This window comes from Rutilus rutilus, assembly GCF_951802725.1.
Source record: "Rutilus rutilus genome assembly, chromosome: 24".
NCBI lineage: Eukaryota > Metazoa > Chordata > Actinopteri > Cypriniformes > Leuciscidae > Rutilus > Rutilus rutilus.
In genome coordinates, this window is record NC_140228.1 from 4,715,580 (window position 1) to 4,741,926 (window position 26,347).

The 26,347-nt window shown below is 39.9% G+C and overlaps 2 protein-coding genes and 1 gene segment (V, D, J or C); 1 reads left to right on the forward strand and 2 right to left on the reverse strand.

Moving 5' to 3' along the window:
• The window catches only part of slc17a7b (solute carrier family 17 member 7b), a 19,593-nt gene extending 11,075 nt beyond the window's left edge, over positions 1-8,518 (forward strand). Inside the window, exons 7-13 of the mRNA XM_084399468.1 lie at positions 1,620-1,762; positions 1,857-2,006; positions 4,542-4,674; positions 4,799-4,909; positions 5,672-5,799; positions 6,143-6,212; positions 6,802-8,518. Coding sequence (XP_084255594.1) covers positions 1,620-1,762; positions 1,857-2,006; positions 4,542-4,674; positions 4,799-4,909; positions 5,672-5,799; positions 6,143-6,212; positions 6,802-7,103 — 1,037 coding nt within the window. The 3' untranslated portion in view covers positions 7,104-8,518. The remainder of the gene's footprint in view (positions 1-1,619; positions 1,763-1,856; positions 2,007-4,541; positions 4,675-4,798; positions 4,910-5,671; positions 5,800-6,142; positions 6,213-6,801) is intronic.
• The window catches only part of LOC311284461 (Ig kappa chain V-III region MOPC 63-like), a 945,935-nt gene that overhangs the window by 542,184 nt on the left and 377,404 nt on the right, over positions 1-26,347 (reverse strand).
• LOC311283849 (basement membrane-specific heparan sulfate proteoglycan core protein-like) lies at positions 9,688-19,555 on the reverse strand. 3 transcript variants are annotated; one of them, XM_084398584.1, is made up of 8 exons: positions 19,390-19,555; positions 16,264-16,315; positions 15,590-15,634; positions 14,664-14,885; positions 14,321-14,590; positions 13,228-13,506; positions 11,864-12,100; positions 9,688-11,244 (listed from the first exon to the last, which is right to left on the reverse strand). In XM_084398584.1, the coding sequence occupies exons 2-8, from the start codon at positions 16,292-16,294 to the stop codon at positions 11,042-11,044; spliced, it is 1,287 nt and encodes a 428-aa protein (XP_084254710.1). In that variant the 5' UTR covers positions 16,295-16,315; positions 19,390-19,555; the 3' UTR covers positions 9,688-11,041. The 3 variants fall into 3 exon arrangements, with proteins under 3 accessions (XP_084254710.1, XP_084254711.1, XP_084254709.1); XM_084398585.1 differs by having other exon boundaries at positions 14,664-14,744; positions 19,390-19,505; XM_084398583.1 differs by lacking the exon at positions 19,390-19,555 and adding an exon at positions 17,158-17,278.

Sequence of the window (26,347 nt, forward strand, 5' to 3'; positions counted from 1 at the left end):
TTCTCTTCATCTCTCTGTTCTCTCCATCTCTCTGTTCTCTCCATCTCTCTCTTCTCTCCATCTCTCTGTTCTCTCCATCTCTCCTTCTCTTCATCTCTCTGTTCTCTCCATCTCTCTCTTCTCTCATCTCTCTGTTCTCTCCATCTCTCTCTTCTCTCCATCTCTCTGTTCTCTCCATCTCTCTGTTTTCTCCATCTCTCTCTTCTCTCCATCTCTCTGTTCTCTCCATCTCTCTCTTCTCTCCATCTCTCTGTTCTCTCCATCTCTCTCTTCTCTCATCTCTCTGTTCTCTCCATCTCTCTCTTCTCTCCATCTCTCTCTTCTCTCATCTCTCTGTTTTCTCCATCTCTCTCTTCTCTCATCTCTCTGTTCTCTCCATCTCTCTGTTTTCTCCATCTCTCTCTTCTCTCATCTCTCTGTTCTCTCCATCTCTCTCTTCTCTCCATCTCTCTGTTCTCTCCATCTCTCTGTTTTCTCCATCTCTCTCTTCTCTCCATCTCTCTGTTCTCTCCATCTCTCTCTTCTCTCCATCTCTCTCTTCTCTCCATCTCTCTCTTCTCTCATCTCTCTGTTCTCTCCATCTCTCTCTTCTCTCCATCTCTCTCTTCTCTCCATCTCTCTCTTCTCTCCATCTCTCTCTTCTCTCATCTCTCTCTTCTCTCCATCTCTCTCTTCTCTCCATCTCTCTGTTCTCTCCATCTCTCCTTCTCTTCATCTCTCTCTTCCCTCTGTCTCTCTCTTCTCTCCATCTCTCTCTTCTCTCATCTCTCTGTTCTCTCCATCTCTCTCTTCTCTCCATCTCTCTGTTCTCTCCATCTCTCTGTTTTCTCCATCTCTCTCTTCTCTCATCTCTCTGTTCTCTCCATCTCTCTCTTCTCTCCATCTCTCTGTTCTCTCCATCTCTCTGTTTTCTCCATCTCTCTCTTCTCTCCATCTCTCTGTTCTCTCCATCTCTCTCTTCTCTCCATCTCTCTCTTCTCTCCATCTCTCTCTTCTCTCATCTCTCTGTTCTCTCCATCTCTCTCTTCTCTCCATCTCTCTCTTCTCTCCATCTCTCTCTTCTCTCATCTCTCTCTTCTCTCCATCTCTCTCTTCTCTCCATCTCTCTGTTCTCTCCATCTCTCCTTCTCTTCATCTCTCTCTTCTCTCCATCTCTCCTTCTCTTCATCTCTCTGTTCTCTCCATCTCTCTGTTCTCTCCATCTCTCTCTTCTCTCCATCTCTCTGTTCTCTCCATCTCTCCTTCTCTTCATCTCTCTGTTCTCTCCATCTCTCTGTTCTCTCCATCTCTCTCTTCTCTCCATCTCTCTGTTCTCTCCATCTCTCCTTCTCTTCATCTCTCTGTTCTCTCCATCTCTCTCTTCTCTCATCTCTCTGTTCTCTCCATCTCTCTCTTCTCTCCATCTCTCTGTTCTCTCCATCTCTCTGTTTTCTCCATCTCTCTCTTCTCTCCATCTCTCTGTTTTCTCCATCTCTCTCTTCTCTCCATCTCTCTGTTCTCTCCATCTCTCTCTTCTCTCCATCTCTCTCTTCTCTCCATCTCTCTCTTCTCTCATCTCTCTCTTCTCTCATCTCTCTCTTCTCTCCATCTCTCTCTTCTCTCCATCTCTCTGGCTGCAGGTAGTTTTGGGATCTGCTGGTATCTGTTCTGGATTCTGGTGTCGTACGAGAGTCCGGCGGCTCATCCGACCATCACGGCGGAGGAGAGGAAGTACATCGAGGAAGCCATCGGGGAATCAGCAGGACTCTCGAACCCAGTGACGGTACCAACACACACGAGCGCATGTTTAAACACTGATGATAGAAACTCGTGCAGCATGAGGACCAGGACTCTCTCCTTCTTCTCCTCTCACGCAGAAATTTAACACTCCATGGCGTCATTTTTTCACGTCGATGCCCGTTTACGCCATCATCGTGGCCAATTTCTGCCGGAGCTGGACGTTCTACCTCCTGCTCATCAGTCAGCCGGCGTATTTCGAGGAGGTGTTTAAGTTTGAGATCAGCAAGGTGAGAGCCTCCTATCAGAGCCTAGAGTTTCAGAAGAGACCTCAGCCGTACCTCAGGCTGTGCTCAGACGAGAATAATCATAATATTGTTCATATTTTGATTAGTCAGTGTTGTGTATTCAGCCTTCATAATGATAATACAATTTAAAACAATAAATATGATTATTATTCTTATTATGAACACTGAATATAATACTTTTTCATAATAATAATTAGGCCTAACAATATGAAAACAACAACAAATATTTTTATGAACATTGAATAATAATAATATTGTGATTAGTCAGTGTTGGTTATTCAGTGTTCATAATAATAATATTGTGATTAGTCAGTGTTGGTTATTCAGTGTTCATAATAATAATATTGTGATTAGTCAGTGTTGGTTATTCAGTGTTCATAATAATATTATTATATACATAATAATAGTAACAATAATTATATGACAACAAATATTTGTATGAACATTGAATAATAATATTTTGATTAGTCAGTGTTGGTTATTCAGTGTTCATAATAATAAAAACAAAAACAATAATATTATTGTTATCATGAACACGAATATAATAATAATGATATTACCAATAATAATAATAACAACAACAACAAATATTTTTATGAACATTGAATAATAATAATAATATTTTGATTAGTCAGTGTGTCAGGTACTGCAAGAGAGAGGACCCAGACGCAGAACGAACGTGAAGGGAAGTTTTATTAACAATACTGTAGACAGGGCACAACAAGGAGAGTGCGGAGAGAAACAGTAGGGCAGGGCATATGACACGAGGACAGGCAAGAAGTATGATCACTGAAACCAGAACTGGGGTGACGAAGAGCTTGAAGACTGCAGAGGAAGAGGCAGCATCAGGTGGGATGAAGGTGTGGAACACAAACAGGAACACGAGGAACCTGAGACTTGATCTCTTCGATGTGAAAGGTGGTACAGTCTAGCTGTCAGACAGTGGGGGTCAATGGCCAGTAAATCTCAGGATGCAGGGCAGGGCAGGGCAGGAACAAACACAAGACTCACAATGAACAAGAAAAGACAAGATAAACAGACAAGGCACAAGAGTATAATTAAAGCTGCAGTCGGCAAGTCTGGCAGATTGAGTGGACTTAGCCAAAATTTTGAATGTTTACAACTCTCATGCCCCTCCCCCTCTACCAACGAGCACCCGCCCATCGTCAGTGCGTGTGCACCAGATTTTCTGTGAACGCGTCCGTCTCTTGGCATCGATCAACACCATGGACTCGGAGGTAGGCTGCCCTGGCTAATCTATCCATAGATAGCAATAACCGAGGAATTGGAAGCTTGTTAGTAGATTTTATCTCCGCCATCACGCTTCGTACAATCTTCAGGCCAACTTCAGGCATGTCGTGTGCATGTGATATTGTAACGTGCGCGTCTGCGCGAGGGAGAGGGAATCTGACGCGTGTGCACGACCTGTGATTGACAGTCAGATCTCACGCCCCCCTGCGCTGATTGGACCCGATGAGCCGGGAATGGTGGATTTTTGCAAAACAAATAACACGCTCCAGGTGGAGTTAGAAGCTCGGGTTTTTTTCTAAAACCACCTTATTTATGTTGTTCTGTCGGATTATAGTGTCGATTTCACTGAATTTGATCAAAAATTTTTTGCCGACGGCAGCTTTAAATAGGCAAATAAAGAATTAAAACTAAAACAGACTAGAAAAGAAAAAGAAAAGAGCTAGGAATAAAACAAAATGACCTTGCAATCAAAAAATAAATAAAACTAAAAGAGAAAAAAACAAAAAGCTAACTAGAACAAGACTTGAAGGAAAAAGCAAAAGGATACACTACTGCTAGAAACGACCAAATACTCAACTAGAACAGGAACTATGTTTAACCATACACAGGCAAGCAAACAAGACTATACCACAAACCGAACCAGCAAAGACATGAGGGAAAGAGGCACAATATAAAGGGACCAGAGCACATGAGGAACAGGTGAGCACAATTAGTGAAACGAGGGCAAGACGTGGACTAAACAAGGGGGCGTGGTGACAGGAAACAAGGAGGCAGGACAAGAGAAGCACATGGCAAACACAAAGACAGAGCCATGCGCTCAGACACGAGGCAAACCAGGAAACATTAAACAGTGACAAAACAGACAAGACTGTCAGAGCAGGACCCTGACACAGTGTTGGTTATTCAGTATTCATTATAATAATAATAGTTGTTTTGCTTAGTGTGGGTTATAATATTTGTTAATAATAATCATTGTTGCTATTATTAATAATATGATAATAACAATAAACATTGTAATAGTTATATCAGTGGTATTATAATAATTGCTTGGTGCGGGTTATAATAATCGTTATTTTGCTTAGTATGGATTAAAATGTTCATAATGATAATAATTATTATAATAATTGTTATTATTTTTTGTTAATAAAATTATGACCAATTTTTTATGACCATAAAAAAATATATATTTTGATTAGTCTGTTATTTCAGGAGAAGCATCTGAGCCGAAGCTGATAGTTGAAACACGCCGCTGTTCTCTGTGTTTAGGTTGGTATCGTCTCCGCTCTTCCTCATCTGGTGATGACCATCATCGTGCCGATCGGAGGACAGCTGGCCGACTACCTGAGGACTCACAACTTAATGACCACCACGAACGTCAGGAAACTCATGAACTGTGGAGGTAAAGCCTGCGCATTCATTATATAATACATATATGCTTATCCATTCATCTATTCAATCAATAACGTGCACAGATGCTGCTATAAATGAGACATCTGAAGTTGTGTGTGTGTGTGTGTGTTTAGGTTTCGGGATGGAGGCCACATTTCTTCTGGTGGTGGGTTTCTCTCACACGAAGGGTGTCGCCATCTCGTTCCTTGTCCTTGCTGTTGGATTTAGTGGTTTTGCCATCTCAGGTAAGAACATGCATTGCCTTGCAAAAGCGAGAAATTATGCATTCAATTAATCAAAAGTGACAGTAAAGACATTTATAATGTAATAAATGCTGTTTTTTTTTTTTACTTTCTGAAAAAATTGCATCACAATTTCCACAAAAATATGCAGCAGCAGAACTGTTTCCAACATTAATAATAAGCAGAAATGTTTCTTGAGCAGCAAATCTGAATATATTTATATATACAGTATTTTTTATTTTAATATATATAATTCATTAATACAGTTATTAAAATTTGTTTAGTTTATTAATTTATAAAGCACATTTAAAAACAACAGATGTTGAAACCAAAGTGTTGTTAAACAAATAAATTATGGGATTTATTATAAAAAATTATTTAAATTATTTATTTATTAATTTAAAAAAATTGTTTTTGTGTGGGAATTTTTATTGTTGTTATTTTTCAAAAAAAAAAAAAAAAAAAAGCATCACGGTTTCCACAAAAATATGCTTAAAAAAAAAATCATCATATCAGTATGATTTGTGAAGGATCATGTGACACTGAAGACTGGAGTAATGATGCTGAAAACTCAGCTTTGATCACAGGAATAAATTACACTTTACTTGTATATTCACATAGAAAACAATTATTTTAAATTGAAATAATATTTAACATTTTTTACTGTATTTTTGATCAAATTAAATACAGCCATGTATTTCTTTCGAAAATATTAAAAAATCTTCCCAACCCCAATTTTTTCGCTCTTTTCTTTTCAACCTTCAGGGTTCAATGTAAATCATTTGGACATCGCTCCTCGCTACGCCAGTATTCTGATGGGCATCTCTAACGGCGTGGGCACGCTCTCGGGCATGGTGTGCCCTCTGATCGTTGGTGCCATGACCAAAAACAAGGTATTGACCGTAAGCCATAGACTCAGAGGAGAAGAGAGTTTGCTGTGCTGGATGTGCTGACTGAGATCTGCATTCCCAAAATTCCCATCTCTCTGGTTTCCTGTCAATATATAACCGCTCCTTTTCCCTTTCTCTTTTCTGTTCCTGGCCATCACATTTTGTTCATGCACATCATCCCTTCTCTTGCTCTTATTTCTCTCACATTAGGGTTAGGTTGCACATATTATCTGAATATACACTTGCACATACGTTATCTGAAATGTTATGGTGACACATGCATACATGGATATCTCTATACACACACACGAACATACACTCTTGTCCTGTGTGTTTCTCTCTGTAGACGCGGGAGGAGTGGCAATATGTGTTTCTCATTGCTTCACTTGTTCATTATGGTGGAGTTATCTTCTACGGTGAATATTTCTGTCCATTTCCTTCCATCCATCTCTGTCTAATTGTGCATATGTAATATTTATAGGTATTGATCCAAAACAATTATAATTTTGGTGTATTTTGTTGTGCGTGTAATATTTGTGGCACTTTGGAAAAAAGGCTGAATCTCATGACACAAATGTCTGTTTAAAGAAAATATTGCATAAAGAAAATTTATGAAAATATTTTCTAAAAATAAAAATATTTTAAAATTAATAGTTTGTTTTTGATAAAATTAAATTTTTTTTTCTGTTATTTATTCAGTAATAATCCTCATGTCATGTTTAATTTGATTCAAATTAATAATTGTATTAATGAATTTTATATATATATATATATATATTATTTTTTTATATTATATTATATTATATTAATATTAATAAAATTGTTTAAATTATAGGATAAAAAAAATCATGTTTGTGCGGTCCTAAAAATACACATTCAGACTTTGGGATTGGGAATTTTATGCCATTTTATGACTATTTTTGTGAGATTCATCCAAATGCCCCTTTTAAATGAATAACGGTCCACATAAATCATAGTGATGATGTCACTGCCGATGCGTTTCAGGTATCTTTGCGTCGGGAGAGAAGCAGTCGTGGGCGGAGCCTGAGAACACGAGCGAGGAGAAATGCGGTATATTGGGAGAAGACGAGCTAGCGGATGAAACGGAAGAGCTGTACCGCTCGACGGGAGGCGGCGGCTACGGAGCAACTATCCAATCAGGTGACCCCAACGGGGCGGGGACTGGAGGGGGCGGAGCCGGAGGAAGCTGGGTCTCAGACTGGGACAAAACAGAGGAATATGTCCAACCTGTTGGCACGAATAGCTTCCTATACGGAGGAGAGGAGGATAGGGGACTGACCGAATGATGTTCAGGGATTCTGGGCTCAGAGATCAAGAGTAAAGCTGGAAGAGGACGGGTGGAAAACAAGGACTGAATATTCCTCCCGTGCAGAAACTGAGTGGTTTTGACCCAAACTAAAAAGAAAACATCATAATTAACATCAAACCTTTCTAGGGATATCACATAGATTCAGCAGAAGTGTGTGTGAGTGTGTGTGTACGTGTCAGTTTGAGTGCATGTGGACGTTTACCAGGGTACGAAAGCCTAAAACCGGCTGATCTACATGACCAATCAAACGTGTGGATGTCAAGTGTGTCCATACTTTTGACTTTCTGGTCATGTATTTTAGCGAGTGATCATCAAGGTTTGGACAGTATTACTGTTATGAGATATTACTGCCATTCTGCCTAAATTGTGACAATCATGAAACTGTGTGTAAACGGTGATACTCACATATGAAATAGATGTTCAGATCCACTTTTGCAGAACAACTAAAGTATAATTTCAATTAAAAACAGGATTTAGAGAATTGATCTCATGTGCCAATACTGTGAGGTGTGTTTAGTATTGGTCTCATGTAGACAAATACACATTTAAAGGCTAGTGATATAAACTATTTGGATAAACTTATAGCAGCGTTGACATACTTTTTTTTTTTTTGATAGCTAATTCTCTTTAACGATAATTTTTTTGATCTTTAATTTGTATTTTTTTTTATGTATTTAATCTGTAGCCATAGTAAAGTTGTATTCATTTATTCTATTGAAGGAATATTTAGCATTCAATAAAAGTCCATCTCTGTTTACAGTGTTTGTGGCACAATAACAATTAGCACTAAAAATGAATTGAGTGACAAAATTATTTTCTGTGATAGTTGACATTATCCCACAAATGTTGTCAATAGAGCTTTTTTATTGAGACAAAAACATTCCTTTAATTTCTAATTTGTTTAATTAAAACATCATATTCAGCCTTTACTTTTTTTGTTCTAAGTCGGACAAAATCGATGCCAAGCGCTGACCGTTAGCGTGGGCTTCCACTCAGCAACAGGAACAACATGCTGTGGAAAGATTGCACATATAGCCGAGAGAGGGACCAGAAAATGGTAGTAGAGAAGATGAGATGATCCTGCAGGTTCGGACAGTATAATTGAAAAGAAATAACACAGTTTAACTGGAATTATCGGCACTTCCTCTCTTTCTCCTCAGCATGGCACTTGACATTTTCAATATAATCTTATTTACTCGCACATCAGCATATTAAAGGGAAAGTTCACCCAAAAATGAAAGTTTCGTCATCGTTTACGGACCCTCATTATGTCATCCCAAACCTAAATGACTTTATCTCTTTCTTATTTCTTTAATGTCTAGGTCATTTTTTTTATCCCAAAATTAAAATTCTCACACACACACACAAAAACAGAACCTCAATTTTGCATATAAGAAAATGAAAAAAAAATTTTTTTTTCTAAAAATAGTAAAAAATATATTGTTAATATATTTTTAATTTGATTAATTTCTATACTTAAAAAAAAAAAAAAATATCGTAATTTAAATCAGCGTAAATCAATTCCTACCATGCTGTATACACATTATTATTATAATTGAATCAATTAATTGTATTCATATATTTCATGTGTGTTTGTATAGTTTGTAAACCCCTTATACATATCGGAAATATCATTGCAATTATGATGAAAGTGAACGTTGATTTGAGCTGTCAAGCCTGAGACTTTGAATATGGTGCGTGAGTCATATGAACTGCTGTTATGATGCTTTATGATTCTTTCTAAGCCGGAGAGCTTCGGTCCTGATTCATTATAATTGCATGTATTTAAATGAGCGTCTTTTGTGCTCCGCAGAAGAAAGTAAATCAATCAGGTTTGGAACGACACGAGGGTGAGTAAATGATGACGCAATTTACATTTTTGGGTGAATTATTCCTTTAATATAAACCAAGAAGCAGATCCCATAGAAATGAAGTGATATTTCTGTGGTTCTCTCTCTGAATTATTAAGATAATATAGTCACGTATGATGAAATCTCTCTGTAGAAGGACATTCTTGTAACACATCACTGCGGTTTATGTCTTTTCCTTTCTTTTTGTTTCTTGGGGTTTGTTTCCTACGTACTTGTTCTATGTTGTGAAATGTGAATGTATAAAAAAAACTTGTGATAAAGCAACTTGTACGATTAAACTTTATTATTGTGATTATTATTATCATTGCTGCGGTTTAAACAGAGACTTAAGGTCAGAATCGTGATCTACAGCAAACTAAACTGCTATATCGTTATTTGTAATGTAAATGTATTTCTACATATGCGTTTCTACATACATTATTCCTTTATATTAAATAGTTATTAGATACTTAAAATAATATTTTTTTGTGAGTTCATTTATATTCATTTTATAATTACCGTAGTAGGTAGGCCTATTCTGGGAGTTCTTGATCTGCATTTTGGATTCACATTTATAATATCTGGTGTATTATTATTGTGATAATGTTATGAAGGGATCAGTTTCTGCAATCCATAAATGGTGGTCCAACTTAAGATGCAGACGTCAGTAAGTAATGAAAACCACGGTTTCATTTATAAATTTTTTTATTTGAACACTTAGAATTATAAAAATATAGCATACAAGGAACAAGAATAAACGGGGAAAATGAGCAACCAGTGTTGCATAACCAGTAAACCAACTCAATCCTGCAGTGACCTCTTGATGCTGGGCACCAGTTTGCCTTTTAGTGGAGAATCACTGAACTACAGTTGCATTGCAATAAAAGTTTATTGCTGCATATACAGTTATAATTTTGATGATACATTTGGATATATATATATATATTCAATTAAACAAGCAGAAAATGCATTGCTTTTTAATAGTCTGAACAAGTTATTAAACATGAATAAACAGTGCAAATATTGAAGAAGAGGTTGAGTAAAAATGAATATGAAATATATTGCATATATTTAGCAAAATGCTCCTTTATATTGTTTATTTGTCGAGCTACGGACACTGAATGGCTTTTACCGGCTAAATATAACATTACTTGACATATTACAAGCTGTTTTATTGAGATCTTTTCATGCTTGGAAATGATTACATGACGCATTTCGGCAAGTTGTCCTGTATCTTTCAACATACCTTCTGATGTTCATTCATGTTTATGCTATAACTAGTAGTAAAGAGAGAAGATCAGTTTCCCCTTTGGTTACTGGTAGGGTTGGATTGGGATTAGACAGTATTTAGGGAACATTGGTGGAAAAGACTTCGACAAAACTAAAATTTGAGAATTTGAGAATTGATATTGGAAGTCAAAATGAGAATTGATCATTGGTAAATCATAATGTGGTGCTTTTTCTTCCAAGTTCTTTCATCCTTTTTATTTGCTTGTTTGTTTCTTCTCCTGTTTTACAGTGTTACACCAAACTCTGTGAACCATCGGATTATGTGATCGTAGTGGTCGCTTCAAAATGAACAAATCTTTTTTCAAGTCAGTTCGTTAATTTCAGCAGAATATAATTAAAATGTTACATGTTAATAGCCAAATTCCCCAAACACATCAAATGTTGATCACATTTAGAATAAGAATAAAACTGCAATGCAAGGCCAAGGCCAAATTATGAGAAACAGAAACAATTAATTCATTGCTTATCTGAGTCTTCAAGCCATGCAGTCTGTTAGTTTACCTCACCTCCCGATCTGAGTCATTCGTTCATCACATGACATTATGTGAACAAACAAACCTAACCCGAACCCAAAGACTTGAGAAGTGAACTAATAATTTCTGTTTCCTGTACAGCGCATGCACGGTCAACACAAAATGAACACATAACTCTCTGAGACAACTCTCTGTTCCTAAGTCACATCAAAGATTCGTTCAAAATGACCGTTCATGACCGACCCATCATTATTCTCCAGGTCCCATTGTGTGGTACACCGCCTCCTGCCTCGTAACCCACCTCAGCCTTGTCCTTGTCCAGCATGTGGTAAATTGGTGAATTGGATTTTATCAAAGTCTCCACCTGTCCACCTGTCCATCGCCTGAAAACTGAATCCTCCATGTTTTCTGCGCTTCAGCGCGATCAGCACCACGATCAACACCCCGAGAACCATCAGAATCACAGCCATAATGATGACCAGCACATTTACAGACTCTGGTTGTGCTGTGAGAAAGGAGGAGAATGCATTTTTTAATGCTAAAAATAATGAGAAGTGGTGAAGTAAGAATTGGAAGTGACTGTAGTTCATTATGAGTAATGTCAACATTAAAATGCACGGACAATGAAAGTGTTCATACAGTTTTGCGTGCATGTGTTTTTTGCCCTGAAACTGGGTGTAGCCGATACTTTGAGAACCGTTTCTGCTGTTGATTACCACAGAAAATTAATTAGACTCGTCTCTCAGCTTACAATAACAAATGTTTTTTTTGGCAGGTTATTATCGTTTAACTAAAACCTGAAATTAAGTAGCTGAGATTTAACTTATTTTATTTCAGTTAGTTGCCAATTATGCCAAAGCAACATTTCAAATGTTCATTAAGTTTCAGTTGAAGCACTAAAATTACTTTTTAAAAAAAGTAAATAAAAACACCTAAAAAAATAAAAAAATAAAACACAAAACAAAATTATTAAAACTTTAAAATTGAAATGATAATATAAAACAAAACTAATTCAAAATATGAATAAAAACTATAACAGACTATTAATTATACTAAAATAACACTGGCTTATGGACATTAAGTCTAAGTAGCATGTGTGTGCGTGTGTGTGTGTGTTTAGGTACCTGTGTAGCTGTAAACGTTGCTGAAACGGGAGAAACCTTTCCCACACACCCTCCGGCAGCTGTACAGTCCTCCTTCCTTCACGGTAATAATGTGTGTATTTTCAGGCAGTCTTCGGCGTGGGTGATTAGGGAGTGTGTGATACCAGTAATAGGACGTGCAGACGTCAGGACAGTCTCTGCAGAAACACTCCAGATGGTTAGGAGACGTTGAATCCACTGTAGTAGCAGGAGGCCCACCTGAACCACACACAGATATGACTTACAAAAGAATTGATTCAGTGGTTGTTCCTGTAACTCAGTTGGTAGGATAGTGACTTAACGTTAGCTAAGGTCATGGGTTAAACTCCCAGTGAATGCGTATCCTGATAAGGATAAAAGCATCTGACAAATGTATAAATGAAACCGCTCTGACAGATTCAGTGCAGGGTTCCCACACCTTGGTTAACTTCAAATTCAAGGACCTTTCAAGGACTTTCCAGGTCCAATAGCCTCAAATTCAAGGACTTAATTTGGGGACACATTTCAAGCGAGAGCAAGGTTACATTATGTTACACTTGTAAGATACATTGTTCCAGTTTTGCGCGCGTGAACATGGCAACGTACAACACAAAGTAACTCACGCAACGCAACGAGTAAATGCGCGTAACTAACGTAAATCAAGCAAGCTAGTGTGCATAGGCCACGAAGTGTTGACGAAATAACATTAGCGGACCGGAGGAAATAATATGTCATTTAAAGAAAACTTCTTGCACAAAATAAATTCAAGCACTTTCAAGGACCTGTATCTATGCATGTTTATTTTCAAAAACTTTCCAGGGCCTTGAAATCTTTTTTTCAGATTCACAAACTTTCAAGGATTTCAAGGACCCGTGGGAACCCTGTCAGTGAGTAATTCGTTAGACTAATTCGAAACCGATAACGTGCGAGTCATTCCAACTGATTCACTAAAAGAGTTGACTCATAAGAGTCATTTGTTAATGAATCAGACTATAGGCTACTGGTGAAGCGGTATGCTTGCTTTTTTTTCTAATCATTACAATTATTATTACTAGTAATGTTTTATAATAATTTATATATAACTGATATATTCATACATATCTCATTTGTACTGCAAACTTAGTGTAAAGTATTATTATATATAAATATTGCTTAAATATATATTTTTTTATTTATACTAGTATTATTTTTATTATTATTAATGTAATCCTTTTTATTATAATTATTATTATATACTATCACATGGCACTCTTACATATACAGTATTCAGGAATGCCATGGTACCATGTCCAAAAAATACTTTCTAGTTCTAGTAGTGGTTGTGTATAAATGAAGGCGAGAGGTGAGGCAGTTATTGTAATGTTTACCTATAACTTTTAACTCCTGGGCATCAGAATCTCCTTCCTGCTGGGCAGCGTCTGCAATGATGTGGCTGTACCTGTAGGTGGCGTGACATCTGTACTGTCCGGCATCGGCTTGTGTGGCGTTGGTGATGATGTATGTGTCGTTTTTTATTTCTACGATTGACTTATTATCCTTATAGAATCTAGCCTTTTCTGCTTTCCCACCCCAGACTGCACACCTGAGAGCCACGCTCTCCCCCAACAGTGCAGGAGCGGCTGGAGGGTCCAACATCACCTTGAGCTCTGAGACACACAGACACACAGAGGCACAGGTCAGACATTCATCATCTACTGCTGCACGAGCCTGATGCTTCATTTAAAGTATGGTGTTACTGACATAAACTACAGACTACTGGCTGTTTAAGAAAAAGGGATTCAAAATGTATATTGGAATTTTGGGAATTTAATCTATAATGATCAACTTTGTCTTTGTTAGTCAATAGTTGCCATACAGTTGGAGTATAGACGAATAAACCCTGATCTTGGAGAAGTGTCAGACTTTATATTGAGATCTGACTTTTATAGACTTTGATATTTTGGCAAGTCTGAGCACAGTTTGAGCTATTGTTGAGATTCGCCCTGTAACTATAGAGGTGACAGATGTGAGGTGTCTTTTCCTCAACATCTGAGAATCAGTTTCCATTTGCTTTCCAGTTTAGTCCCATGGCTCTTTATGGAAGGAGGAGGACCTGATTCAAGGAGTCAGAAATCCTTAATTTAAACCAGAGAACATGGTCTATTACTTGACTATTACATTCAGATTTAATTATTGTGAAAATTCAATATACTCTAACATCACTTGCTTAACATGTTCAAGAGCATGTAAGACTGATGGGAACTAGCTGGCAACTTGTGGTCAGAAAAAAAAATTCTAGGAAACTCAGTGAGATCCAGTGTTGTTTTGGACTCCATTGAATTTATCTGCGTCCATGCAATTAATCTACAAATCATGAAACTATATAAAAGCGAGTAAATAATGACAGAATTAGTATTTTTGTATTTCCCTTTAACTACACAGGGGATCTGAAATACAACAGGGAAATGAGGAAGGAGTCACCTGTCATTTTCAGCGTCACGGCATTGCTTCGTCGTGTACCGTTCTTGCACCAGAAAGTCGCTCTTTTTGCTTCTTTCAATTCTGCATATATAACAGCCATCATCTTGTTCCGAACATCGGGTTTTAGCACGAAGCCGCTCTCTCCCCGCAACACAAAACACTTCCAGCCATACACATCATCGTCCACATGCAGCACCAGGTTTCTTCCACCACCTTTGGACATCACAGCGCCACCTATAGATGGAGAGAGCTGAGCGTAAGGCTCCAGCTCTGAGAGAGAGAGATGATGAGGAACAGATGATCATGAGGGAACGTTTAGAGTTCTTTAGGATGGTGTTCATACCTACGACAGTGAGTGTGTATGGGTCGCTCTTCGATCCGCCCCGCTCACATTCGTACGTCCCGTTGTCTTTTGATGTCACTGCTGTAAGAAGCATTGAAGAACCCTGATGTGATTGTGGATCTCCATTAATGAACCATTTTATCTGTTGTTCACCCCCTCCTTTACAGATCAGAGTGACGTCATCTCCAACAAACACATCTGAGAACCACGGCAGGAGAGACACTGAGAGAAAGAATACAGACACGTCTTCTGTAACGCCAGGTTGTCTGACTACTTTACTATAGTAAAATACACTGCCCGTCAAAAAAAGATGTCCAGATTCATCAGGCTCAGATTGTGAAAGAATGGTTGTGAAAAGCTTGAAGAATCATTTTCTCACATGAATCCAGAGCTAAAATTCATTGAAAGTGTTTGGGATGTGCTGGAGGAGACTTTACAGAGTGCTGGACTCTTGCATTGACAACACAAGATCTTGATGACCTCTTGATTGAACTTTTTTTTCAATCGAGATGTAAATACATTTTTGGTCTGGACTCAGAGCTGCCGATTCATGTGTGAAAATGATTCTTCAAGCTCCTCACAACTATTCTTTCACAATCTGAGCCTGATGAATCTGGACATTGTCATCCTGGAATATGGCCATCAGGCCATGATGTTCTTCATACATGGTTGTTTAAGAAATTTAAGAACGACAGGTATTACTTTGGACAAGGTTGGAGGTTCATTATAAATGACCCTCAGTGAGGTACTTACTGACACTAGAAACATCAGTATGCTGGTTGGGTGAAGTCATGAGGTTTCCTGCACCAAAGTTCTGCAGATCTGCATTGTTTTTTCTTAATGCTGTGCTTTATAATAGATTTGATAGTATCTCTTTTTTTTTTAGCTCCTCTGATCTTGTGCACAATGAAAATGTGTGTATTTACCTGTTGGTTTTTCTCCCTTGTCTTCTCTTATGAGAGCCAACAACACTGTGACATAAAAAGATAAATCAAATTATTTCTGCACTAACAAACTATATCTTTAATTGTAATTTGCAGCTTGATTGACAATGAAATGAGACGGCGGCACCCAGTCAGTTTCGGGTGAATCATGACTCAAGAGTGGGGTATTGGCATTTGGCCCACTGGGAAAGGTTCAGGTGCTCCCGATGGCCAGTCTACTCCACAGCCAATCACAGGCCCCCTCCTGGCTCGGGTCATGGGGCTTTGGCCCCGCCAACCCTATTGTTAATGCGGCCCTGGCTGTGCTGATATTGTGCATCATAAATTGAAAATAAATCTTTAAAAAAAAATGGCAGTGAAATGCAAATCTGTGTAACAAAATGATCATATTAGTGATATAATTAATATTTCTGTGAAATCTGCAATAAAATTGGATAATTTTTTGGGAACATTTTCAACATTTATCATCATTTAATGTCAATTAACCAGACAAACAAAGCTTATTAAACCATTTGCCTCTTCTGTTGCAGGAAAACTGCAAACTGGTTGGTTTGAATGAAACTTCAACATGAATGTAGCAAATATCATCAGAATCAGAAACCCATTACACAGAATCAGACAATAAGATGATGCTGCATAAACTCTTGTGTTTTTACCTGACAGTGTCAGCAGAGACCTCATGTCCATCAGCCGAGCTACGCTGTCCGTCTGTCAGAAAGAGAAATATGGGGAAGTGGACTTCAACAATAACCAAACAAAAATAAAACAATAGGTAGTTATATTTAAGGTGTTTACAAATTCAAAACAGTCCAAAAACACAATTCCTTCAAATTAAGCTGAAGTTCTGTTCTGAGGGGTGGCAATCTGGCTTTGCCAAGAAGAAAGATGACATGAGCTATGACTATTCTGTAGTCTAATTTAGGACACAGAGCCATATCCCTTTACACTGGCATCTGAAAATTGTGCAGTTGCGCCAAAACCATGTGGCTTCAAATATTAGTCAACTGTAAATGCATTAATCTGATCCAGACCAGTAACCCATTCAATCATTGTTGGTCAAGAACTGGAGGAATCTCATCATTCTAGCTATAAATTGTCCTGCATGATTCCTGTAAAATGAGCTTGACTGGAAGGTACCCTAAAGGCCTCATTATACTTCTGCGTCGAACTCACGCCGTAGCTACGTCGTAGGCTGTGTGTAGCGCGCGTACCCTGACGTGCACCTCTCCAAAAATGTAACAACGCGTCAACTCTACGCGGACGCAAGCACTGTGATTGGTCTGCTAGGACCGCTCCCTCAGGTTTCACATGCTCCCTCTGCAAGTGTAATTGCGCGTCAACGCGGACAACGACGCAGAAGTATAAATGAAAACCAACGCGTTGCCTACAGCGTAGAGGCTCCGGCGTAGTTCCGACGCAGAAGTATAAATCAGCCTTAAGGATCATAGACTGAGCCGATCACTGACAAAATCCCACGGGCACGTCTACTATGATTTGCCCTTTACAGAGTACAGACAGTCTTGAAACTGAGAGGGTCTGTCTGCACTCACCATTGGAGCCCTAGAGCCCTTTCCATCCGCAGTCGATCTCGCTCCATGTTAAGCTCACTGATATTATTTGATCTGTCTTGCTCTGGAATGGATTGCAAGACCTCACAACTGTTGCTGTCCCTCTGTGTCAGATGGAAACTACCTTAACTAAGAGCAGCCAGATCTTTGGCAATCTGAATTGCTTGCTTTCTTCTCTGCTCTCCACATAATCGTCCATATCGAAATTCTTGTAAACAGTGTTCATTTCCTCTTTCCGTCTCCACATGAATGCCGGGCAGATAACTTTAGTAGATTTAGTAGAGACAGATCTGTGCCGTTTGTATGACTGCACACCCGAGTTTCATAACAGCTCACTGGTTTTCCTCTTGATGTTGTTTTAGGCACTCTTATTGACAATAACAGGAAACTCCACCAGCCGCACCGATTTGGAACCATGTTTCATGGTTTTCTCTTTTCATTGTAAAATACAAATAGCAGAGGTGTCATGCCCATTCAAACCGAGGGGAAAAATGGATTTGAATGCAGCTTCCAAAAGACAAAAAAATTATATTTTTTACATTTGATAATTAACCCTTTAAAGCGTACGATCACACCGGTGTGATTAGAATGTTCAGTGTGTCACATGATCAACTGCTAAATTAAAGGTGCTCTAAGCGATGTTGGGTGAACTTACTTCTTGCTGACATTCAAAGTATTGTCAAACAAAACAGAGGCTAGCTCGACCCTCCCTCCTCCTCATCCCGTCCCCTCCCCCTCCCTTCCCGTGCTTCCTGAAACAGTCATGAACCATTTAGAAAAACCAAACTGGATTTAACCTGTCCAGCAAAAACAGGGCCACCTGAACGTCGGATTGGAAGCCCTTCTGCCGGTGGAGTTCTCTCCACCTTTTGAACGCTTTTCCGATGTAAATTCGGGACTTTGCGCGTTCCTTCTCCTTTTCCCTCTTCTTTGTTATTAATTCATTGGAACATCATCTCTTTGGTCGTGTGTCGGCCATATCAAAATTCTCAAGAATTTACATTTTTAACGTTAGTCGTTATCGTTGTCTTGGACATCTCTCCTCTAGCTAACTTCCCTCTTCATGCTTCTCTCTCCTCCACTCCCCACACCGCCGTTCATGTGCACGCGCACTAATGACATTTAAATACAAATAAATAATTAGCATTCATAGTTTGTAAAACATGAAAGTGGCAATAATCCTTTCAAATATAATTTGATGATGTGTTTTATTTATATCCGATATGGTAAAAAGTTTATTTTAATCTTAGAATATTGTTGGTACAAAATGAATAGTGCCCCAAAGTTGTTGAATATATTTGTTTTGAAGCTATCCTCCGGTTCTACATACAAGGTTTAATGTTTAAGCCAAGAAAGTCCTGGACTAAAATGCATGTTTGAGCTGTTTTAACTGAAAACAACTTGCACTGAGATATCTTAAAATATGACAGTGTCAGTGATATTGTTTTGTCTCAAGATGCACCCCAGTAATGTTATTTTCTAATGCACGTTTATAAAATCTACTTAAATGTCCTAATTAAACTAAGGCCTAATCTAAGCCCTGTCTGTGAAACCAGGCCACTCAGCTATAAGCGATTTGTGCAGAACCATACAGTGTCAGTGCTTATATGCTTTAAATTCATGTTTCTATAAGCTACAAAATACGTGGGAGACTGAATCGATGCAGGACTTATAGTCTTAATATTCTGGAATAGCGACAGTAAATGTGTTATTTGCTCCTTCAATAATTCAAAAGTATAATTGGATATGATGACACTGCAGTAATTCTGAAAGTGAAAGCAAATTTAAAAAAAATATCAAATTCTTTCATTTCAAAGATGACGCTGCTATGAATAAAGTCTATAGCTTATAGATAACAGAAGCTAAGACTAACATATTCATACTAAAAGCCAAAAAGACTTCAATTTTGATTTCATGACGACTAAGATGTGATGCTTTTTCAAACGTGGATTTTCTCAGTTTTTGCAACATATATCGAGTAACAACAGTTTTTTTTAATTAAGTTTAGGTTAGGTTAGGTTAGGTTATTTTTAGGCTTCAATAAACACTTTCTACTGCTTGTCTACATCATTTGGCCTAGTACATAAACACAAGCTTAACAGACATTGTAACACATTGCATACATGAACAAGATAAACCATAACAAACAATTCTCTCTTTTTTAAAGTGTGCTCACAAGTTTTTTAAATGGCCGTGCAAGTTTGCCAATTTTACCTTAATGTTCCACCGTTTGTGCAGTGTGTGGATGAAGAAATAGCGGCGTCTTCCTCATGCAGCTCTCCTACGATGCATTCTCAGCAACAGTCCAGAGAGATACTCCTCCACGGAAAAACTTTTTTCCTCAGAAGTGCAGCTCGCAGTTTCCTCCTGCAGATCAGTCCACTTGTCCAATAGTCTCCAATTAGATCCATCGAAGAAGACTTAAGTTAAATCCCAACAAATAAAACCAGCTCCCATTACGGTCAAACCTTTTGACTTTCTAGACTTTCAATCGAGCCAATGAAAGAATTTACTTTTTTGATGAAAGAATTTACATGTTTGTCAGATCCCACATGAAGTGATATTTCTGTGGTTCTCTCTGAATATTTAAGATAATAGTCACTTGTGATGAAACATTCTCACTGCCTTTTTCTTTCTTGAGGTTTGTTTTCTGCGCATTTTTTGAAATGTGAATGTATATCAAAAAAATATGATAAAGCAACTTATTATTTATTATTGTGATTATTATTATCATTGCTGCAGTTCAAACACAGAGACTAAAAGGTCAAAATCCTGATTTCAATCTACAGCATACCAGACATCCCAAGTCTCCAGGAAGTTCCCGCCAATAAGTTAAAATCTCCCGGAATCTAGAGCGAGCGAGCAAGAGCGCGCATGCGAGACAGAGACAGGCCGTTTCTCAATATGCGTTCTTGTCTGTACTTGTGTTCTTGTGGACTTGTGAAACGTCATCAGTCGCTGCCCAAGTACTGTCCCAATACACAAGTTTGGATTTTGCGTTGCTTTATTGTTATGAATATACATTACATTGTAGTGTACAGTTGTAGAGTCCATCCCTTGAGCTGAGGGTAGGCTTGGGCGATAAAGCCTGGTTGTTATCGTCAATAATTCTTATGTTTGGGTAGGCTACTGCAGACGGCGTCTGTGCGGGGGTATTATTGCGCAATACCAGCAAGAACACATAATCTCAAACTGTCAGCAGCGTTCTGTGTGCTTGTCACCGTGTGAGTTCATTCTTTCAAGAACAACTAGCAAGAGCGTTCTCCCCAAGAACACAAGTCCGTTCTTTGCATTCTTAGTTTTGAGAAACACCCAGTGAGTCCGTTCCAAACCGTGTAGCGCGCGCACGGCCACGGTAGAGAGGGAGCGAGAGACCTTGCGTGTGTGTGCTAGTGTAGTGCTATCTTCGGGATACCTCCCTGACATGACTTTTTGCAGGTTGGGATGTCTGGCACACTAAAACTAGATGCGAAAGTTCGTCGAGACAAACTTTAAGTTGGCTTGAGAAAGTTTGGAGGAGAACGTTTTTTTGCTGGGCGGTTGCTAGGATGTTATGGGTGGTTGCTATGGTGTTGCTAGGGTATTTTGGGCGGTTGCTAGGGTGTTCTGGGTGGTTGCTAGGCGGTTGCTAGGGTGTTATGAGTGGTTACTAGGATGTTTTGGGTGGTTGCTAGGGTATTTTGGGTGGTTACTATGGTGTTCTGGGTGGTTGCTAGGCGGTTGCTAGGGTATTTTAGGTGGTTGCTAGGGTGTTCTGGGTGGTTGCTAGGCGGTTGCTAGGATATTTTGGGTGGTTGCTAGGGTCTTTTGGGTGGTTGCTAGGGTGTTCTGGGTGGTTGCTAGGCGGTTGCTAGGATATTTTGGGTGGTTGCTAGGCTGTTTTGGGTGGTTGCTAGGGTATTCTGGGTGGTTGCTAGGCGGTTGCTAGGATATTTTGGGTGGTTGCTAGGCTGTTTTGGGTGGTTGCTAGGGTATTCTGGGTGGTTGCTAGGCGGTTGCTAGGATATTTTGGGTGGTTGCTAGGGTGTTTTGGGTGGTTGCTAGGCGGTTGCTAGGGTATTTTGGGTGGTTGCTATGGTCTTTTGGGTGGTTGCTAGGCGGTTGCTAGGGTATTTTCGGTGGTTGCTAGGGTCTTTTAGGTGGTTGCTAGGCAGTTGCTAGGGTATTTTGGGTGGTTGCTAGGGTGTTCTGGGTGGTTGCTAGGCAGTTGCTAGGGTGTTCTGGGTGGTTGCTATGGTGTTGCTAGGGTGTTTTGGGTGGTTGCTAGGCGGTTGCTAGGGTCTTTTGGGTGGTTGCTAGGGTCTTTTGGGTGGTTGCTAGGGTCTTTTGGGTGGTTGCTAGGGTGTTCTGGGTGGTTGCTAGGCGGTTGCTAGGGTCTTTTGGGTGGTTGCTAGGCGGTTGCTAGGGTGTTCTGGGTGGTTGCTAGGCTGTTTTGGGTGGTTGCTAGGATATTCTGGGTGGTTGCTAGGCGGTTGCTAGGATATTTCTGGTGGTTGCTAGGGTCTTTTGGGTGGTTGCTAGGCGGTTGATAGGATATTTCTGGTGGTTGCTAGGGTCTTTTGGGTGGTTGCTAGGGTCTTTTGGGTGGTTGCTAGGGTGTTCTGGGTGGTTGCTAGGCGGTTGCTAGGGTCTTTTGGGTGGTTGCTAGGCGGTTGCTAGGGTGTTCTGGGTGGTTGCTAGGCTGTTTTGGGTGGTTGCTAGGATATTCTGGGTGGTTGCTAGGCGGTTGCTAGGATATTTCTGGTGGTTGCTAGGGTCTTTTGGGTGGTTGCTAGGCGGTTGATAGGATATTTCTGGTGGTTGCTAGGGTCTTTTGGGTGGTTGCTAGGCGGTTGCTAGGGTGTTTTGGGTGGTTGCTAGGGTCTTTTGGGTGGTTGCTAGGCGGTTGCTAGGGTGTTTTGGGTGGTTGCTAGGGTCTTTTGGGTGGTTGCTACGGTGTTCTGGGTGGTTGCTAGGGTCTTTTGGGTGGTTGCTAGGCGGTTTCTAGGGTGTTCTGGGGGGTTGCTAATGCTATGGTATTCAGGGCGGTTGATATGGTGTTACTAGGTGGTTGGTAGTTGTCACAGATGGTTACTATGGAGTTTTTATAGAGTTCTTAGCATGATCTTGGCATGATTTAACACTTAACTAATCGCTATTAGCATGTAGCTATTCACTGCTAGCATATGTAGCATGTTGGAAGTGCTGTTTGCTAGCATGAGTCAAAAGAGCCAAACCTCATCTCTATACGATGTTCTGATACAGAGATATAGGTCTTGCAAAACGGTTGCTAGGGTACTCAAGTTTGGTTGCTATGGAGTTGCTTGGGAGCTGGGAGCTTTAAACTTAAGAAGTTTAAATTGGTTTAAAGTTTAAAGTAGTTTGAAGTTTATGACAGAGAGATAGATAGATAAATAAGTTAGATAGATACACACACACACACACACACACACACTCACAGACTACCTCGCTCACACACTCACTCAGACACACACACACACACACACACTCAGAGTTTATGAGTTTAGAGTTTATAAGTGTATAAACTGATGAGTTTATAAGTGTATGAGTTTTTGAGTTTAGAGTTTATAAGTTTAAATGAGTTTAGAGTTCAGAGTTTATTAATTTATGAGTTTAAGAGTTCATAAGTCTATGAATTCATGAGTTTATTAGTTAATTAGTTATTAAATTTAAGTTAATTAGTTTATAAATGTATGAGATTAGAGTTTATTAGTTTAAATGAGTTTCATTGGCTAATATATATAGAACGGCAGTTTGGTTTAGTCTTCAAGGTGTTTAGATTTGAATTTTTGTCGGTTGGTGAGTTTGAATCTGGATTTGAATTTTTTAGAACTCCCCAATGTAAGTCAATGGGAGTTTTTCCGAGTTTTGATCGTCATTTGTAGGAAAACCGTAAGTCCGATCAGTCTGAAAAGATAAAGCAACTCGAGTCAGAACAGTTTGAAGGTCTGAGCCGAGTTTGGAGTATGTAGAGTTAAAGCTCTAGGAGGAGATTGAGTGTAATTTTTTGGTAAGAAGAATAATAATAACTAGATGCGAAAGTTCGTCGAGACAAACTTTAAGTTGGCTTGAGAAAGTTTGGACCGGAAAGTTTTTTGCTAGGCGGTTGTTAGGATGTTATGGGTGGTCGCTATGGTGTTGCTAGGCGGTTGCTAAGGTATTCTGGGTGGTTGCTAGGCGGTTGCTAGGGTATTTTGGGTGGTTGCTAGGGTGTTTTGGGTGGTTGCTAGGGTGTTTTGGGTGGTTGCTAGGCGGTTGCCAGGGTCTTTTGTGTGGTTGCTAGGCGGTTGCTAGGGTGTTCTGGGTGGTTGCTAGGATATTTTGGGTGGTTGCTAGGGTCTTTTGGGTGGTTGCTAGGGTATTTTGGGTGGTTGCTAGGCGGTTGCTAGGGTGTTTTGGGTGGTTGCTAGGCGGTTTTGGGTGGTTGCTAGGGTATTTTGGGTGGTTGCTAGGGTGTTCTGGGTGGTTGCTAGGCAGTTGCTAGGGTGTTATGGGTGGTTGCTATGGTGTTGCTAGGCGTTGCTAAGGTATTCTGGGTGGTTGCTAGGTGGTGGCCAGGGTGTTCTGGGTGGTTGCTAGGCTGTTTTGGGTGGTTGCTAGGGTATTCTGGGTGGTTGCTAGGGTCTTTTGGGTGGTTGCTAGGCGGTTGCTAGGGTCTTTTGGGTGGTTGCTAGGGTCTTTTGGGTGGTTGCTACGGTGTTCTGGGTGGTTGCTAGGGTCTTTTGGGTGGTTGCTAGGCGGTTGCTAGGGTCTTTTGGGTGGTTGCTAGGGTCTTTTGGGTGGTTGCTATGGTGTTCTGGGTGGTTGCTAGGGTCTTTTGGGTGGTTGCTAGGCGGTTGCTAGGGTGTTCTGGGGGGTTGCTATGGTATTCAGGGCGGTTGATATGGTGTTACTAGGTGGTTGGTAGTTATCACAGATGGTTACTATGGAGTTTTTATAGAGTTCTTAGCATGATCTTGGCATGATTTAACACTTAACTAATCGCTATTAGCATGTAGCTATTCACTGCTAGCATATGTAGCATGTTGGAAGTGCTGTTTGCTAGCATGAGTCAAAAGAGCCAAACCTCATCTCTATACGATGTTCTGATACAGAGATATAGGTCTTGCAAAACGGTTGCTAGGGTACTCAAGTTTGGTTGCTATGGAGTTGCTTGGGAGCTGGGAGCTTTAAACTTAAGAAGTTTAAATTGGTTTGAAGTTTAAAGTAGTTTAAAGTAGTTTGAAGTTTATGATAGATATATAAATAAGTTAGATAGATACAAACAAACAAACACACACACACACACACACACACACACACACTCACACAGACTACCTCGCTCACACACTCACTCAGACACACACACACACACACACACACACTCAGAGTTTATGAGTTTAGAGTTTATAAGTGTACAAGTTTTTGAGTTTAGAGTTTATAAGTTTAAATGAGTTTAGAGTTCAGAATTTATTAATTTATGAGTTTAAGAGTTCATAAGTCTATGAATTCATGAGTTTATTAGTTAATTAGTTATTAAATTTAAGTTAATTAGTTTATAAGTGTATGAGATTAGAGTTTATTAGTTTAAATGAGTTTCATTGGCTAATATATATAGAATGGCAGTTTGAATTAGTTTTCAAGGGATTTAGATTTAAATTTTTGTCGGTTGGTGAGTTTGAATTTTTTTAGAATGCCCAATGTTAAGTCAATGGGAGTTTTTCCGAGTTTTGATCGTCATTTGTAGGAAAACCGTAAGTCCGATCAGTCTGAAAAGATAAAGCAACTCGAGTCAGAACAGTTTGAGTGTCTGAGCCGAGTTTGGAGTATGTAGAGTTAAAGCTCTAGGAGGAGATTGAGTGTAATTTTTTGGTAAGAAGAATAATAATAATAAGTTTAAATAGGATTTCAATATGTTGGCTTTCTCAAGCCAACTTAACTAGATGCGAAAGTTCGTCGAGACAAACTTTAAGTTGGCTTGAGAAAGTTTGGACCGGAAAGTTTTTTGCTAGGCGGTTGTTAGGATGTTATGGATGGTCGCTATGGTGTTGCTAGGCGGTTGCTAAGGTATTCTGGGTGGTTGCTAGGCGGTTGCTAGGGTATTTTGGGTGGTTGCTAGGGTGTTCTGGGTGGTTGCTAGGGTGTTTTGGGTGGTTGCTAGGGTCTTTTGTGTGGTTGCTAGGCGGTTGCTAGGGTGTTCTGGGTGGTTGCTAGGATATTTTTGGTGGTTGCTAGGGTCTTTTGGGTGGTTGCTAGGCGGTTGCTAGGGTCTTTTGGGTGGTTGCTAGGCGGTTGCTAGGGTTTTTTGGGTGGTTGCTAGGATATTTTGGGTGGTTGCTAGGGTGTTCTGGGTGGTTGCTAGGGTGTTGTGGGTGGTTGCTATGGTGTTGCTAGGCGTTGCTAAGGTATTCTGGGTGGTTGCTAGGCAGTTGCAAGGGTGTTATGGGTGGTTGCTATGGTGTTGCTAGGCGTTGCTAAGGTATTCTGGGTGGTTGCTAGGTGGTGGCTAGGGTGTTCTGGGTGGTTGCTAGGCTGTTTTGGGTGGTTGCTAGGGTCTTTTGGGTGGTTGCTAGGCGGTTGCTAGGGTGTTTTGGGTGGTTGCTAGGATATTTTGGGTGGTTGCTAGGCGGTTGCTAGGGTCTTTTGGATGGTTGCTAGGGTCTTTTGGGTGGTTGCTAGGCGGTTGCTAGGGTGTTTTGGGTGGTTGCTAGGGTCTTTTGGGTGGTTGCTAGGCGGTTGCTAGGGTGTTCTGGGTGGTTGCTAGGGTCTTTTGGGTGGTTGCTAGGCGGTTGCTAGGGTGTTCTGGGGGGTTGCTAGGGTCTTTTGGGTGGTTGCTAGGCGGTTGCTAGGGTCTTTTGGGTGGTTGCTAGGCGGTTGCTAGGGTTTCTGGGTGGTTGCTAGGGTCTTTTGGGTGGTTGCTACGGTGTTCTGGGTGGTTGCTAGGGTCTTTTGGGTGGTTGCTAGGCGGTTGCTAGGGTGTTCTGGGGGGTTGCTATGGTATTCAGGGCGGTTGATATGGTGTTACTAGGTGGTTGGTAGTTGTCACAGATGGTTACTATGGAGTTTTTATAGAGTTCTTAGCATGATCTTGGCATGATTTAACACTTAACTAATCGCTATTAGCATGTAGCTATTCACTGCTAGCATATGTAGCATGTTGGAAGTGCTGTTTGCTAGCATGAGTCAAAAGAGC